Source organism: Rhinoderma darwinii, chromosome 2 (genome assembly GCF_050947455.1).
Source record: "Rhinoderma darwinii isolate aRhiDar2 chromosome 2, aRhiDar2.hap1, whole genome shotgun sequence".
NCBI classification, from domain to species: domain Eukaryota; kingdom Metazoa; phylum Chordata; class Amphibia; order Anura; family Rhinodermatidae; genus Rhinoderma; species Rhinoderma darwinii.
The window spans coordinates 462,234,809-462,251,489 of record NC_134688.1 but is presented as its reverse complement, the minus strand read 5'-3'; the positions used below and the strand labels follow the sequence as shown (position 1 = coordinate 462,251,489).

The 16,681-nt window shown below is 48.8% G+C and overlaps 1 protein-coding gene across 1 annotated transcript in view; it reads left to right on the top strand.

The window, feature by feature from the left end:
• The first annotated feature begins 9,136 nt into the window (after positions 1 to 9,136).
• RCAN1 (regulator of calcineurin 1) overlaps positions 9,137 to 16,681 on the top strand; it is an 86,310-nt gene continuing 78,765 nt past the window's right edge. The window contains exon 1 of the mRNA XM_075854589.1: positions 9,137 to 9,479. Within this exon, the coding sequence (XP_075710704.1) occupies positions 9,291 to 9,479 (189 nt within the window). The 5' untranslated portion in view covers positions 9,137 to 9,290. The remainder of the gene's footprint in view (positions 9,480 to 16,681) is intronic.

Here is a 16,681-nt window from a genome sequence, read left to right as displayed (position 1 = left end):
TAAGTCATTCCCACCCACGTGCAACACTAAAACCTCCGGAACCCTATCAAGCCGCACATATGTCTGGAATTCCGCCAACACCCTGTTCCACGACATACCTCTAAACCCCAGCCAATGCACAACCGCATCCTGTCGCGGAATGCGCAACTGGCGACCATCCGGGCGGACGTCCGCCCTCAAAGCCCCCCAGTGCACGTACGAATGACCCATCAACCACACCAGACAAGGAGGCGAATCTGAAACGGAAAACACAGTTAGGCACCACCATATACATTTGCAAGCATAAACAACAAAATTACAACATATGGGGGCGGACATAGGACTTAAACCTTTTAGACTCCCAACGACCAATACGCCTCACCCCCTCATCATCCAACCCCCAGCGCCCTGCTTCCGTTGCTGCGCCAATCCGGAAGGAATGAGATGAATATGAGCCTGCTGCAACCCCAACCGCCGTCAAACATTTTTTAAAAACAGCTCCAAACTGAAACCTGGACAAGAACGACCCGTCCACATGACATAACAAAGGCAAATCTGGAGACCCCCTGTTTTTTGTAAAACCACGCATGCACTCTACTGGGCACATGACCGACCCCGGGAGAGCGAACAAAACTATCAGTTTTCCCTTCCCTAATTGGTCAGTTTTTGATCTACGCAACCATACCTCCAACCGATCTGCAAAAAGGCTCACCTCCCCAGATCTCAGCCCCCCTGCCTGTTTAGTACTTGGCGACACCAACTCACCTATTCTAAATGCTCCGAAGAACGCCAACGAGAAAGCCAACCGAAACAAATCCATTTCATCTGAAGAACGACATACCGATGCCAATGAACCACCCAACAAGCCCAGCAAAGCAAACGACACCGGCCTTCTACTATCCGCCTCCACCCTACCTCTGCGCAACCCCTTCAAAGCCTGCGATACCAGAAATTCCTTCGATACATCCCGCAAGCCCCGCAACTTAAGCCCAAACGCCACCGCGGATATAAACCGGTTCACCTTCGCTACTGAAAACCCCGCCTCCCAGGCATCCCCTAACCAATACAAAAGTGCCACCAACCTGTCTCTATCCGTATTGACATCACCCAACTCTCTTACCCACTCCTCCCACTGCCTCCAACAAGCAGCATAAGCCCTCCACGTCGTGCCCGCCAAAGACCTTTGTAACAGCTGCTCTACGGGACCGATACCAGATCCCATAGATGATCCGGACACGCCAAACCAATACGTTCCGCTCCCGGAGCCAATTGCCGAAACCGGTCCCACTGCGAGCGAGAAAGAGCATCAGCAACACAATTCCGTACACCCGGGACATGCACCGCCACCACCCACGCGTTCAGCGACAAACACACCAACACTAAATGTCGCAACAATTGAACTACCGGAGGAGAGGACGCCGTGATGTTATTAATGGCAAGCACCACACCCATGTTGTCGCAGTAAAAACGGACCTTCTTATCCCTGAGCCTGTCCCCCCAAATGGTAGCCGCCACCACGATGGGAAACAGCTCGAGCAGGGCCAGATTCCGCGTCAATCCACTGGACACCCAGCTAGCCGGCCATTGACCTGCGCACCACGGACCTCCCCCGTAAGCTCCAAAGCCACCCGCCCCAGCCGCATCCGTGAAAATATTCAGATCACTCGTATCCTGCGCTGGGGCCATCCATAGCGAGCGACCATTGTACTGGCCCAAGAAGTCATCCCAAACCTGAAGATCAGCTCGGTGCTCCTCCTTGAGCCTCACAAAATGATGCGGCGCCCGCACTCCCGCCGTTGCCGCCGCCAACCTTCTACCAAACACCCTCCCCATCGGCATAATCCGGCAGGCGAAATTCAACTTCCCCAGCAGCGACTGAAGCTCCCTCAACGACATTTTCTTCCTTCTACAAGCCCGTCGCACCTCCAGCCTCAAAGCACCCAGCTTATCCGCCGGGAGCCGACACTCCATTGCCACCGAGTCAATTTCGATTCCCAAGAAACAAATCGTCGCTACCGGGCCCTCCGTTTTTTCCGGCGCCAAAGGGATCCCAAAATCCCTCGCCACCTTCTGCAGGGCATGAAGCAAGTTACCGCAAACCGGCGAACCCCCCGGGCCAACGCACAAAAAATCATCTAAGTAATGGATCAATGAATCGACCCCGGATACTCCCCTCGTTACCCACTCCACGAAGCTACTAAACGCCTCGAAGTATGCACAAGAAAGAGAACACCCCATCGGAAGGCACCGATCCACGTAAAAGGCCCCATTCCAAAAACAGCCCAACAGCCGTTGGCTTTCTGGATGCACCGGCAACAACCTGAACGCCGCCTCGATGTCGGTTTTTGCTAGCAGCGCCCCCGGACCCGCAGCCCGCACTAACCCCACCGCCTTATCGAATGAGGTATAAACTACGGAACACAACTCGTGATCAATCCCGTCGTTTACCGACGAACCTTTGGGATACGATAAATGTTGAATCAAACGAAACTTTCCGGGCTCGCGTTTAGGGACAATACCCAAAGGGGACACAACTAAATCTTTCACCGGCGACTCCACAAATGGCCCCGACATGCGCCCCAACGAAACTTCTTTTAACAACTTTTCCGACACGACTTCCGCATGCACGTAAGCCGATTTTAAATTTCTCCGCGTAACCGGAACCTCATAAGGAGGCGGAGGAATAACAAAACCAACACTAAACCCTTCATAAAGCAACTTAGCCGCCGCCCTATCCGGATACTCATTTAGATAAGGGGCCATCCTTTCCACCCTCACCGGCGACACCCCCTTGACCAGCCCCGTGCTGGTTCCCGGACCTCTTTTTACGCAGACATTTTGCCGCCCCGTGTGATGCACCATTACACTCGGAGCACACGTGCTTGAACTTGCACGTGGCCCCGAACTTACACTGGCCTTCATTGAATTGCCAGCAAAACCCCGCCTTTCCCCCGCCGCTTGGTCCACTCTGACTAGTCTGGCCTCCCTGGCCACCGCTCCCGGGAAAGGGCTGCCTAACCGGAACCGTAACCCGTAACCAGAGAGCAATATCCTTCTGGTCCCACCGAATCGCCGGCCGAACCGCCTTCCGCTGACGGAATTGCTCATCATATCGCAGCCACGCCTGACCCCATAAGCCCTATGAGCCTCCCCAATAGCATCAAAATAACAAAATAACGCCGAACAATTTTCCGGCGCCTTTTCCCCTATCACACTAGCCAATATGGCGAACGCCTGCGACCAATTAACGAACGTCTGCGGGATAAGCCTATACCGCCGCCGTTCCTCCTCGTCCTTTTTACTCTCATCCCGCTTGCTCTTATCCAAATTGAATTTAGCCAGCGGCAAGAGAGAAAAAATTTCAACATATTCATCTTTCCAGATCCGATCACGCACCTCCTGCTTTAAATGCGCCCCCAACGGACCCTCAAAACAAACATACACCTCCCCCCGAGCACGATCGTCCATGCGCACTCGATCGCCGTCCTTCTGTGCCTCAGTCTGCACCGACACCGCGACCGCCTCTCTAACCGCCACCACAGGACGCGCCTGCAACGATCCCACTTCCCTGGGGCCTTCCCAAACTACCGCAGGGGACACTTCCGTTACTACCGGCGCCGCGGCCCTATCCAGGCGCCCCACCAGCTCCCGTAAGCAACCCACTAAATCTGCCAAACCCGCTCCGTCGCGTCCGCCCGCGCCACTACCGGCCCCCGATGCTATGCTAGCAGCCCCCCCGCCGACACCCGACATAAAAATCGCTGGATAAGACAATAAAGGAGTTATACACTCACCGGGCTGCACAGGCGCTGTGTTCCCGTCAGCCGGACCATCCTGACCTCGACGATAGACGTCCAGTTCACCTTCCTCCAGTTCTTCTCTCGCCGACGACTGTCCCTCCCAACGACCTCTTCGGAAAGGGGATGAGGACGCGCTGACCGATGGGCCGGCAACCTGCCGCCCGACCGCCGGGACCCAGACTTCCGACCGGACCTGTTGCCTCGACGTCGCTGCAGATCTAGTCGTCCGTCTAGACGATCCTGACGAAGCCTGCCCCCTGGCCGGAACATCACCATGCGGGGCGGCCGTACCTTGCTCTTGACATCTTCCATCTGATGGGGGAGGGGTGACAGGGAGCCCGGCCTGCGACTCCCTGCTTACCGCCGGACCCCGTCGCGGCCTGGGATTCCTGCCAGGACGCAGGGGGGCAAGGGGCGGTCCTCCCAGCTGCCTGGCCTGCAGCGTCCGGGATCGGGCTCCCTCTGCGACGCCGTGTCCGCGGGACTACCTCCGGACTCAGGCGCTCTGGAGGTCGGGACCGCCGAGAGGGACGGGTCGACACAGCCTGCATCGCCGTCACCCCTGCTACCGCTCTCTGCCTGCCCAGCGCAGGAGCGGTTGTTCCCGACTCCCCCCCCGCCGCCATAGCCATGCTCGTAGGGGGGCCGGGGGAGGGGAGCCTGTCCCTTACAACAGACCCCGAACGCCGTGCCCGACGTGGCGAAACGGCGTCCGGGATCCGCGTTAATGCAGCCACGGTCTCCTCCAGCCATCCGGGACCGTGGTGCACAGCAGCGGCACGCAGCCGCTCTAAAATCAGGGCCTCTGCCATACTAAAAAGCCGGGCAACGGGGAGCTTTGCTTCTTGTGTACTACTCCTCCCGCTGCTTCCGGCTCAATGCCGAGAAACAGCGGGAAGCGCAGTAACGGCCCCCCCGTCCCCCCTAGCTCCTCCCCGTCCCTCCTTCAGCTTCTTCACCTTTCCCTCACCTCTTAACATTAACCCTTTCCCTACCAGGACGGTCATGTCGGCTTCCCTCAAGCCTGCAGCTGCGTCCAGCCTCTTCTATATACACCTTCAATATACACGATCTGTTTCCTCCATACACTCCTGAGTCTCACGCGATCACGCTGGCCTAGGTGGGTCTGGAGGAAACAGCCTCACGCTGATAGGTCAGCGTCGAAGGCTCTGCTAGCTCCGCCCAATGAGAATCGCTGGTGGCCAAACCCATTTGGCTAGCCAGCGGTTAATTTGCATATTGTTTAATAAATAAAAATGGGGTCATATCTCAGCAACAGGGGGACGCAGAAGTAAGAAACAAACACCGCTGGACTCACAGACACAGCGGCAATAACGGGAGTCTAATAACTCACTTTGGAGGAGCTAGTGACAGGTCCTCTTTAAATCAGGATCAGTACAAAATAAGGCCCCAGGGACTCGACCGTAGAAATCATCCGTAATTGCGGATCATAATTACGGTCCGCAATTATGGACCTATTCACTTCTATTGACCATGGAAACCTTCCCGTTTATTTACAGCATGGACCGAAAATGTGAGTGGCTGTCCGCGGCTGCCAGCAGCCAGCTGTGACCATGATCGCGGGCTGTGATTACGGGCATGGCCGTGTGCATGAGGCCTAAGTAATGTAATGTTTGTACATAGTGACTCCACCAGCAGAATAGTAAGTGCAGCTCTGGAGTATAATACAGGATGTAACTCAGGATCAGTACAGGATAAGTAATGTAATGTATGTACACAGTGACTCCACCAGCAGAATAGTAAGTGCAGCTCTGGAGCATAATACAGGATGTAACTCAGGATCAGTACAGGATAAGTAATGTAATGTATGTACACAGTGACTCCACCAGCAGAATAGTGAGTGCAGCTCTGGAGTATAATACAGGATGTAACTCAGGATCAGTACAGGATAAGTAATGTAATGTATGTACACAGTGACTCCACCAGCAGAATAGTGAGTGCAGCTCTGGAGCATAATACAGGATGTAACTCAGGATCAGTACAGGATAAGTAATGTAATGTATGTACACAGTGACTCCACCAGCAGAATAGCGAGTGCAGCTCTGGAGTATAATACAGGATATAACTCAGGATCAGTACAGGATAAGTAATGTAATGTATGTACACAGTGACTCCACCAGCAGAATAGTGAGTGCAGCTCTGGAGTATAATACAGGATATAACTCAGGATCAGTACAGGATAAGTAATGTAATGTATTTACACCGTGACTCCACCAGCAGAATAGCGAGTGCAGCTCTGGAGTATAATACAGGATATAACTCAGGATCAGTACAGGATAAGTAATGTAATGTATGTACACAGTGACTCCACCAGCAGAATAGTGAGTGCAGCTCTGGAGTATAATACAGGATGTAACTCAGGATCAGTACAAGATAAGTAATGCAATGTTTGTACATAGTGACTCCACCAGCAAAATAGTAAGTGCAGCTCTGGAGCATAATACAGGCTGTAACTCGGGATCAGTACAGGATAAGTAATGTCATGTATGTACACAGTGACTCCACCAGCAGAATAGTGAGTGCAGCTCTGAAGTATAACACAGGATATAACTCAGGATCAGTACAGGATAAGTAATGTCATGTATGTACACAGTGACTCCACCAGCAGAATAGTGAGTGCAGCTCTGGAGCATAATACAGGATGTAACTCAGGATCAGTACAGGATAAGTAATGTAATGTTTGTACATAGTGACTTCACCAGCAGAATAGTAAGTGCAGCTCTGGAGTATAAGGCCTTATTTACACGAGCGTAGTTCACGTCCGTCGCACGGACCTATGTTAGTCAATGGGGCCGTTCAGACATTTCGTGATTTTCACGCAGCGTGTGTACGCTGCGTAAAACTCACGACATGTCCTATACTTGGGTGTTTTTCACGCATAACATGCCATACAGCCCCCCTGTAGATAACGCCATAGAGCCCCCCTGTAGATAACGCCATACAGCCCCAAACCCCCTGTAGATAACGCCATACAGCCCCAAACCCCCTGTAGATAACGCCATACAGCCCCCCTGTAGATAACAACATACAGCCCCCCCGTGGATAACGCCATACAGCCCCCACTGTAGATAACGCCATACAGCCCCCAACCCCCCCCACCCAAAAAAAACGGCCTATCGTTTGTCCTACAAAAGAGATGTATCCCCTATCCACAGGATAGGGGATACATGTCTGGTGATCGCTGGCAGCGATAAGGAGAATGGGGGACCGAAAGTGCCCCGAAGTTCTTCATGAGAAACCTCAGACTTCCGGGGTCTGCGCAGTTCAATAAAAATGAAAGGAGCGCTGGTCACGCATGCGCACAAGCGCGACCGGTGCACAATTCACTTCTATGGAGCTGTCGACAGACCCCGGAAGTCCGAGGTTTGTCATGGAGAACTTCGGGGGAGTTTCGGTCCCCCGTTCTCCTTATCGCTGGGCGTCCCAGCGATCACACATGTATCCCCTATGCTGTGGATAGGGGATGCATGTCTTTTGTAGGAACAACCCCTTCAGTGGCGTCGCGCTGTAGCAGCCATAGCGGCTGCTAGCGGAGCCTCCGGCCATGGGGGTGGTGGCCCGAGCCGGCGGGCGGCACAGCCCCCTCATGCTACGGCTGCTACAGCGGTAGTTATGCCACTGACAGGATCTAACCAAGGATCAGTACTGGATAAATAATGTAATGTATGTACACAGTGACTATGCCAGCAGAATAGTGAGTTCAGCTCTGGAGTATAATACAGGATATAACTCAGGATCAGTAGCGGATTAATAATGTAATGTATGTACACAGTGACTATACCAGCAGAATAGTGAGTGCTGCTCTGGAGTGTGGGTTGTTTTGTGAATGTTCCTAGGTAAACGGCATAGGGCCAAAAATGTTGATAGGTGTAGCCTACACATGAGTTCAAGAAAGACATTCCAGCATAGAATTGGGCGTTCAGCTCTTGAGATGACAGAAGACTTTCATAGTGAGAACTTCTAATTAGTTCTCTGTATTTTGGGAGGAAAGTATTCTGTACATGTGTTTCTAATCTGCGTATTTACCACTCCAAACTGTTTTCAAGTGATGCGGCCACAACTGCTGTACGAGGGCCTTCAAGGTTACCCATATCTCTATTTATTTAAAATATACACCAAACACTGTGAGCTGATTCCTGAGCGAGCGACCGGGAGGAGGAAAGGGACAAAACTATTCTCAAGGAGTTCTCTGAACATTAGTATGATACAGAGGAGAGGTATCAGACATGGGATCCTTGCTCCACCGTTGGATTTACAGGGGTTGTCTCAAGATTAAAAGTTATCTCCTAACCGCTGAATATGTTATAACATGATGATCGGTGGGGGTGCGACCGCCGGGACCCCCACCGATCACGAGAATGGGGGTTCCGTTTCTCCAAATGAGCCCTGCTGCTCCATTTATTCTCTAAAGAACTGCCGGAGATAAGCAAGCGCTGTACTCGGCTATCTCCGGTAGTCCCATACACAGTGATTGGAGCGGCAGTGCGCATGCGCGACCTGCCGCTCAGTTTATTCAGAGGAATAGGACCCACGTTCTCGAGATTTGGGGTCCCAGCAGTCAGACCCCCTTCGATCAGCAGGTTATCACCTATCCCGTGGTTAGGAGATAACTTTTAATCTTGAGACAACCCCTTTAATTCTGTATCGTGAGGACGCAGATACAGTTGAAATCGAGATGTATCGAGACCTCCCAGGACATCGCCTTGAGTTGCAACAAATCTCCTGCTTCATTCCATTTTTGCCGCCACACGCCTGCACCGGGCCCCTACAGTAGTACCACCTGGGGGCCACATCTGCTATAAGGAAGCATGGGAGCCCTGAGGGAATGGGGGAAGCCATAATAAAACACTATAGTGACTGATATTTTGTTATATTTTTTATTTAAGAAGCAGTTCTAGGAACAGTTTCCTAAATTATTATTATTTATTTAAGAATTGTGTGCCCTAAAGCGTCAAAGATTCTGAGCCTCAAAGTTTCCTGACAGCAATGGTTGGAGGATACTGTGGCTGTTGTGAGGGACTGTGGTTGACACTGTTATGGGGTCACTATAGGAGCACATGTCAAGATGCAGAAGGGGCGTCACATAATAGCGTACAAAAGACACTAGAGGCTCAATAAGCTCTCTGAGCGGCTGTATTTCTCACTAGCCCCAGGAGGTGTCGCTATGGTCCACAATCCTCAGCAACCGCGCTATCCGCTCTATCGATCTGCAGTAGTATTTACCATCTGTCAACAGCAGATGTCGCTGTCGCATCAGCCCTAACCAACTAGGTTGCGTATCCTATAGAGCTGCAGTAGTATTTGCCACCAGCCACCAGGAGATGTCGCTGCGGTGCGCCCTAGTCTCGGTGGTTATGTGACGTCAGTGTGGAGTATTAAGTTGATACATTGTATCAGTCAGAGAGGTGACAGCGATGTATGGACGGGTTGCTGCAGACAGATTTCCAGCAGTGATGTCATTGTGATTGACTTCCTGCCGGTGCTGACGTCATGGACCAGGCCTTACGGGAGTTCGCAGCCCACCTCGGGGTGTGTGAAGAGGCCCCGGGCTCTCAGCTGACCGCGAACGACTGGGATTTCCTGGACATCGATATGGAGACTATCGACCTGCGCTCCCTGCAGACGTCCGTCATCTGCTGCAACCTGGACGTCGGGGTGTTCTATGATCTCCGCTGCAGGGTGAGTGTAGGCCGGGGTGCAGGGGGAGGGGAGTGCTGCATAGAGGAGACAGCTTTGCAGTATATGGGGGGGGGGGGGGGAGTATGTATGATGGGGGTTGTTATCTAATTGCTGTCCACTGTGTGATATTTAGGGTCTGGCCTGGGGAGACTCAGCTGGTGCTGTTGTGGGCATAGAAATTAGAAAAAGTAATATTGCCCTGTGGGTGTTAAAGGGTAAATAGGGACAGGTCAAGGGGGCCCGGTGCAGGTGTCGCGTGGCACTGACCAATCAAAGTGGTCCGGCCATTGGTAAGTGAGTAGATTGTTCCGTCTGGTGCGGGTATAGTGACCGGGTGAGGTTGGGCTGCCCAATATTGGCAAAGATACTTGTAGGGCATGGTGGAGGCACAGGGGCAAATTGAGGTGTGCAGGTTGTAACAGATGGCACCATCTAGTGCAGGCAATGGGTTTGTAAGGGCATAGAGGAAAGGCGGTGCAGCCAATGTGGGCAAAGAGTCTAGTAAAGCCCTGATTACCAGGAGCAGGCAAAAAGGGCTTCTGGTGGGGGTGCAGCCCAGTTTGGGCAGAGGGGCTAGAAGAGCTGTTGTCGTACGTTGTTGGCTATAATGAAGCTGCCCGCGTTGTTAGGGGGTCATACAATGGTGTTATTGTGGACAGTTCTAGCTTTTACGCTGTGTAGAGGGGGCATTGATTATAAGTGGGGCAGTATTTCACCTGCCAAGGGTATGGGCTGCCTGGCACCAGCATCTGTTTTGGGTCATGTTCACACATTGAGGGCCTACATTGGCTAAACAAATCTGCACGGAATAATGAACGCACTGAGGGTTTTAAGATCCGCGTCATGTACATTATTGCCGCACGGGAAAGCGTGAGTTTCTGCCTTGGTTATTTTTTAGCGAATTTTCAGAAAATCCGACACGTTTGGAGTAGCGTTTCAGGCCAGGACAGTGATGATGGGATCTATTTCAGGGTTGGGCAAAAAAATATATGGATCCTACTTGGACCCAAAGTAAAACTGAGAATACAGCTAGAGCAGAATTTCTATATTTTTTTTTTTTTTTTTTTTATAGGGTTTTCCCATGAGGATCTTTGTATGTGAACACGAATGTGTAATAGATTTTACTAGTTGCTTTCCCAATTGTATAGTGGAATACCTTGGAGCTATGTTTATTATTATTATTATCATCGGATCCCATTGACTTATAAGGCCCTGTTCATACGCAGGTCCTGCCGCGAAATCCGCTGCGGAATTATTCCTGCCGTCGTCCGGAAGATTCTTCCTACCCATTGACTTCAATGGGAGGTTCGGCCGGAATCCGCCCAAAGATCGAGCAGGAAATTTTATTTTTCCCGATTTTATAATTTATTTTTTTTCCCAGAAAAAAACCCCCTCACGACCGTTGTGCCACTGGGGCCATTTTTAACAGCATCCGAGTGGCACCCGATAGTCTTCACTGACCCATTCACTTTAGCGGGTGAATCGGGTCCGTGAAAACTGAACCGATTCTCCGATCCGAGGAAAGATAGAACATGTTCTATCTTTCCTCGGATCACTGACGGGACTCGGGTGGCGCGCACGGTCGTGTGTATCAGGTGTAAGCGCCCGAATCCTTTTAAAATGAATGGGATGCGGAAATTTGCTGCAGATTCCACTGCAAATTTCCTCCGTGTGAACATACCCTAATGGGATCTCGATAAAGCAAGTATAAGCAGCACCTGAGTGTAAGTCCTTCTGGTGCACATCATCGGATGGGCTTGGTCCGACTCACCCACACAGTATCGACCAGTAACGCAAGATTGGCGACAGCACTCAGTCCATACCGGAGGTAGTAAAATATAAAGGGGTTTATTTTTCATGCTTTCTCTCCTTTAGCATCGCTTGGATATGTCTATGACGTATTCCATGTAGAGAGCCATTGTGTTGGAGATTTTGCAAGCTCTGCAGACAGTCCTGCCTATTGGTATCTGGTGGTCTGAACAGGGATTGTGAAAACTGGAAAACCCTGTAAAGCCTTGCTGCCCCAAAACCTCTCTAAGTGGGTGGGGGAAGCAGGACTCAGGCCTTCTCTGGGCCGGGCCATCAGGGCTCACATGCCATTATGCGTGGGCGGGGCCATCAGGGCTCACGGGCCTTCTCTATGCGTGGGCGGGGCCATCAGGGCTCACAGGCCTTCTCTATGCGTGGGTGGGGCCATCAGGGCTCACAGGCTTTCTCCACAGCTTTTTGCATGAATATAAATAAATCATAGAAAGCGATTTATTCCCGAGCTCAGTGTCCCCCCCCCCCCCCCACTGTTATATACTTCCTTCGGATAAGAGACAGGGCTGCTTTCAGACAATTTGGAGAACGTCTTACAGATTTAAAGATTTTCATGGCAGAGAAAGACCTTTATCACTGCAGCCATATCCCATATGTAAGAGGGAGAGCCTTCGCCGCAGCAAACCTCCTCTCTGTTCAGTATGTGGGTGCGTTGACAAAGTGGGGGGGGGGGGCAGATACAGGCTCGAGCTCCGCTCCAATGTTTACATACATATTATTGCAAAGTCCTCTTAGTCCAGAATAAAAGGGCTAAATAATATTTCAAAAAAATTGAGAACCCCTTTAAGAGTAAACACAGATGAGACATCGGTTATAGCAAAGCCAATCGTCGCGATATAAATGTGTGATGGGGATGATAATAGATTCCTGACCGCATCTGACCAGCCGTATCCATTACTTGTGACTGGTTTCTCTCTTGTCTGACATTAATTCTATTTTCACCCGTCCATTGGAAACCCGGTCCTATGACAACTCTGCTAGAAGTGACACTCACACTAGAGCAGTGCATTCTGGGACCGCATCATTAAAAGGGCAAGTCAGGACAGTGTTACTATAGAGTCGGGCACTGTAAATCGCTAGGTAGAATAATGCTTAGCAACCAGAAGCAAATAATAACCCTTTACTATTCACAGTGAGAGAATTGTTCTATTATCCTACAGCAGAAACTATATATACCATACTCTGAGTGTCCTCTCCTGTCCTGAGAGCGGGTAACTGGTCCCTACTAGATCCTCATTAAAGGTTGTGTACATATTTGAAATCGTGGGGTCTTTTTTTTTAAATAAAAATGTCTAGCGGTGTTTGGTGCAATTTGTACTTTTTGAGATACAGCTGCTTTGTATCCTGTATACAGAGCAGCTGTATCTAGCACTGAGACCTGAATCTGTCACGTTCACGGCACTAACAGGTTCAGTGAAAGTGGGTCCTGGGTGTCTCTGATCGATAACCGCTGGATCCAGCATGCCCGAGACACGCAGGACCCGCTGTCGCTGATCCCGTCAGTCCCGCGGACCTCACGGATTCAGGTCTTAGCGCACAATACAGCTGCTCTGTATACAGGATACAAAGCAGCTGGATCTCCAAAAATAAAAATAATTTTTAATAAAAAGTATTTACAAAGTTGCACCAATCACACTGACACACTTAAACCAAAAAAAAAAATTGCCTTTAAGGAGTAAAATAATGGGCACTAAGGGAACCCACTTCACAGGTGTCCGGAGTCTGGCTTTTACACTGCAGTGTGAAGGGGAGGCCAGGCTATAAAAGGATACGTTCTGACTTTGCGGTGGAAAAAACCACGCCCACGTAATAGTGTTACCGGCAAAATCGCGCGGGCTTTGGCCACTGCATGTGGGCATGGTTATGGCCCACAGAGTCTCAGACAATCAGGTTTTATTTATTTATTTATGCTAAGAGGTGGCGTAAGAAAGCAAAGTGTCTAACATGTCTATCAAGAGGCGCCATATTTATCATACAGCTTTCGCCACTATTTGGCGCTGTTTCTGCCTGTCTGGTCTAGTATTATCCTAATAAATCTCTCCTAAATATTATCCAAAATCACTCCTACATTTAATTTATATCCATTCAGGTACATACAAGGGTGGATCCCAGAGTGAACACTAGGGGGTGCTACGTGCGCGCGTTATTGTGGGTCTGACACTGCAGGTTATTCCCGTTATTGTATATATATTTGCAGTAGGGGGCGCCCTTTTGTCTTTTTTAAGTTCTTTTTCTATTATGGACCTCCTATAGGATCTATATCTTCTTTTGTTTATTTTTTGGAATATCTGGAGTTCCGGACCATCAGGTGCCAGATTAATAGATTTTTACAAAATTTGCATTACAGGAACCATATCGATCCTTTTGAACATCTGGATAAATATATTTTTGTGTCTAACATGGGACGGGGTTGTCTGAAGCTGACCGTGCCACGTTACGGATGGATTGCAAAGCAGTCTATTGCCCTAAGGGTTAAATATCCGTGCGCGAATCTGGTAGAAAGCGTTCTTAACCCCTTAAGGACGCAGCCTAGTTTTGGCCTTAAGGCTCAGAGCCCATTTTTCAAATCTGACATATTTCACTTTATGTGGTAATAACGTCGGAATGCTTAAACCTATCCAAGCGATTCTGAGATTGTTTTCTCGTGACACATTGGGCTTCATGTTCGTGGTAAAATTTGGTCGATATATTCAGTGTTTATTGGTGAAAAATTGCAAAATTTAGAGAAAATTTTGAAAAAATTGCATTTTTCAGAATTTAAATGCATCTGCTTGTAAAACAGACGGTTATACCACCCCAAATAGTTACTAGTTCACATTTCCCATATGTCTACTTTAGATTGGCATCGTTTTTTGAACATTCTTTTATTTTTCTTGGACGTTACAAGGCTTAGAACATAAACAGCAATTTCTCATATTTTTAAGAAAATTTCAAAAGCCTTTTTTTTAAGGTACCTCTTGAGTTCTGAAGTGGCTTTGTGGGGCCTATGTATTAGAAACCCTGATAAAACACCCCATTTTAAAAACTAGACCCCTCAAAGTATTCAAAACAGCAGTTAGAAAGTTTTTTAACCCTTCAGGCATTTCACAGGAATTAAAGCAAAGTGGAGGTGAAATTTGCAAATGTCATTTTTCTTGCTGAATTTCAATTTTATTCATTTTTTTTTCTGTAACAAAGAAGGTTTTACCAGAGAAACACTACTATATATGTATTGTCCAGATTCTGCCGTTTTTAGAAATGTCCCACATGTGGCCCTACTGCGCTCGTGGACTAAAAGACAAGCCCTAGAAGCAAAGAAGCACCTAGTGCATTTTGAGTCCTCTTTTTTATTAGAATATATTTTAGGCAGCATGCCAGGTTTGAAGAGGTGTTGAGGTGTCAAAACAGTAGGAATCCCCCAATAGTGACCCCATTTTGTAAACTACACCCCTCAAGGAATTCATTTAGGGTTGTTGTTACCATTTTGACCGCACATTTTTTTCACAGCACGTATTTGAATTGGGCTCTGAAATGAAAAAAATGTCATTTTTTCCAATAAAATGTCATTTGTGATCAAAATTTCTTATTTTCACAGGGAACAAAATACCCCATTTTGTTGCCCAATTTGTCCTTAGTGTGGCAGTACCCCATTTGTGGTGATAAACTGCCGTTTGGGCCCATGGGAGGGCTCAGAAGGAAAGGAGCGCTATATGTTTGTTGGAGTCCAGATTTTGTTGGATTGGTTTTCGGGTGCCATGTCGCATTTGCAGAGCCTCAGAGGTATCAAAGCAATGGAAACCCACCAAAAGTGACCCCATTTTGGAAACTACACCCCTCAAGGAATTCATTTATGGTTGTTGTTAGCATTTTGACCGCACAGTTTTTTCACAGCACCTATTTCAATTGGGCTGTGACATTAAAAAAATGTCATTTTTTCCAATAAGATGTAATTTTTTACCAAAATTTCTTATTTTCACAGGGAACAAAATACTCAATTTTGTTGCCCAATTTCTCCTGAGTGCATCAATACCCCATTTGTGGCAATAAACTGCCGTTTGGGCCCATGGGAGGCCTCAGAAGGGAAGGAGCGCTGTGTGTTCTTTGGAGTACAGATTTTGCTGGTTTGGTTTTCGTGTGCCATGTCGCATTTGCAGAGCCCCAGAGGTATCAAAGCAATGGAAACCCACCAGAAGTGACCCCATTTTGGAAACTACACCCCTCAAGGAATTCATTTATGGGTAATGTGACCATTTAGACCCCATAGTTTCTTCACAGAACTTATTTGAATTGGGCTGGGAATTTAAAAAAAATATATTTTTTCCAATAATATGTCATTTTAGCTCAAAAATTCTTATTTTCACAAGAAATAAAATACTCAATTTTGTTGCCCAATTTGTCCTGAGTGCGGCAATACCCCATTTGTGGTGATAATCTGCCGTTTGGGCCCATGGGAGGGCTCAGAAGGAAAGGAGCGCTGTGTGTTCTTTGGAGTACAGATTTTGTTGGATTGGTTTTCGTGTGCCATGTCACATTTGCAGAGCCCCAGAGGTATCAAAGCAATGGAAACCCACCAGAAGTGACCCCATTTTGGAAACGACACCCCTCAAGGAATTCATTTATGGGTAATGTGACCATTTAGACCCCATAGTTTCTTCACAGAACTTATTTGAATTGGTCTGGGAATGAAAACAAAATTATTTTTGTCAAATAATATGTAGTTTTGGCTGAAAATTTCTTATTTTCACAAGAAACAAAATACCCCATTCTGTTGCGCAATTTATCCTGAGTGCCGCAATACCCCATTTGTTGTGATAAACTGCCGTTTGGGCCCATGGGAGGGCTCAGAAGGAAAGGACCACCATTTGGCCTACTCGGGATTTTCTAGTGCGAAGTCATGTATGCAGAAGCCCCTGAGGTACCAGTACAGTTGAAACCCGCAAGAAGTGACCCCGTTTTAAAAACTACACCCTTAAGGCATTCATCTAGAGGTGTAGTGGCCATTTTGACCGGAGACCTACACCCCATAAACTGTAATGTGGGTTCTCCCGGGTATGGCAATACCCTACATGTGGCTGTTATCAGCTGCCTGGACACACAGCAGGGCCCAGAGGGGAAAGACTAGGGGGGATAAGCTGTGCGGAGTGCATCAGGGTAAGTAAAATTGGGGTAAATTATAAACCAAGGGATGTATGATAAATTTTAAAACACTCATACAGAGCTCTGGTTATTCGGGACACGTGTCACATTGATATATTGTGTCATCCCTTATCGCCCTCTTATAGCAGACTTTGCACCTCTTTTGACTTTTTCCCTTCTTGCCAGTTTGGGGAACTTCTCCTGGAAAGTGTTGCCCTGGTACGATGCGTGTGGCCTCGCTTCCAGAAGTACTGGGTGCCCCCCCT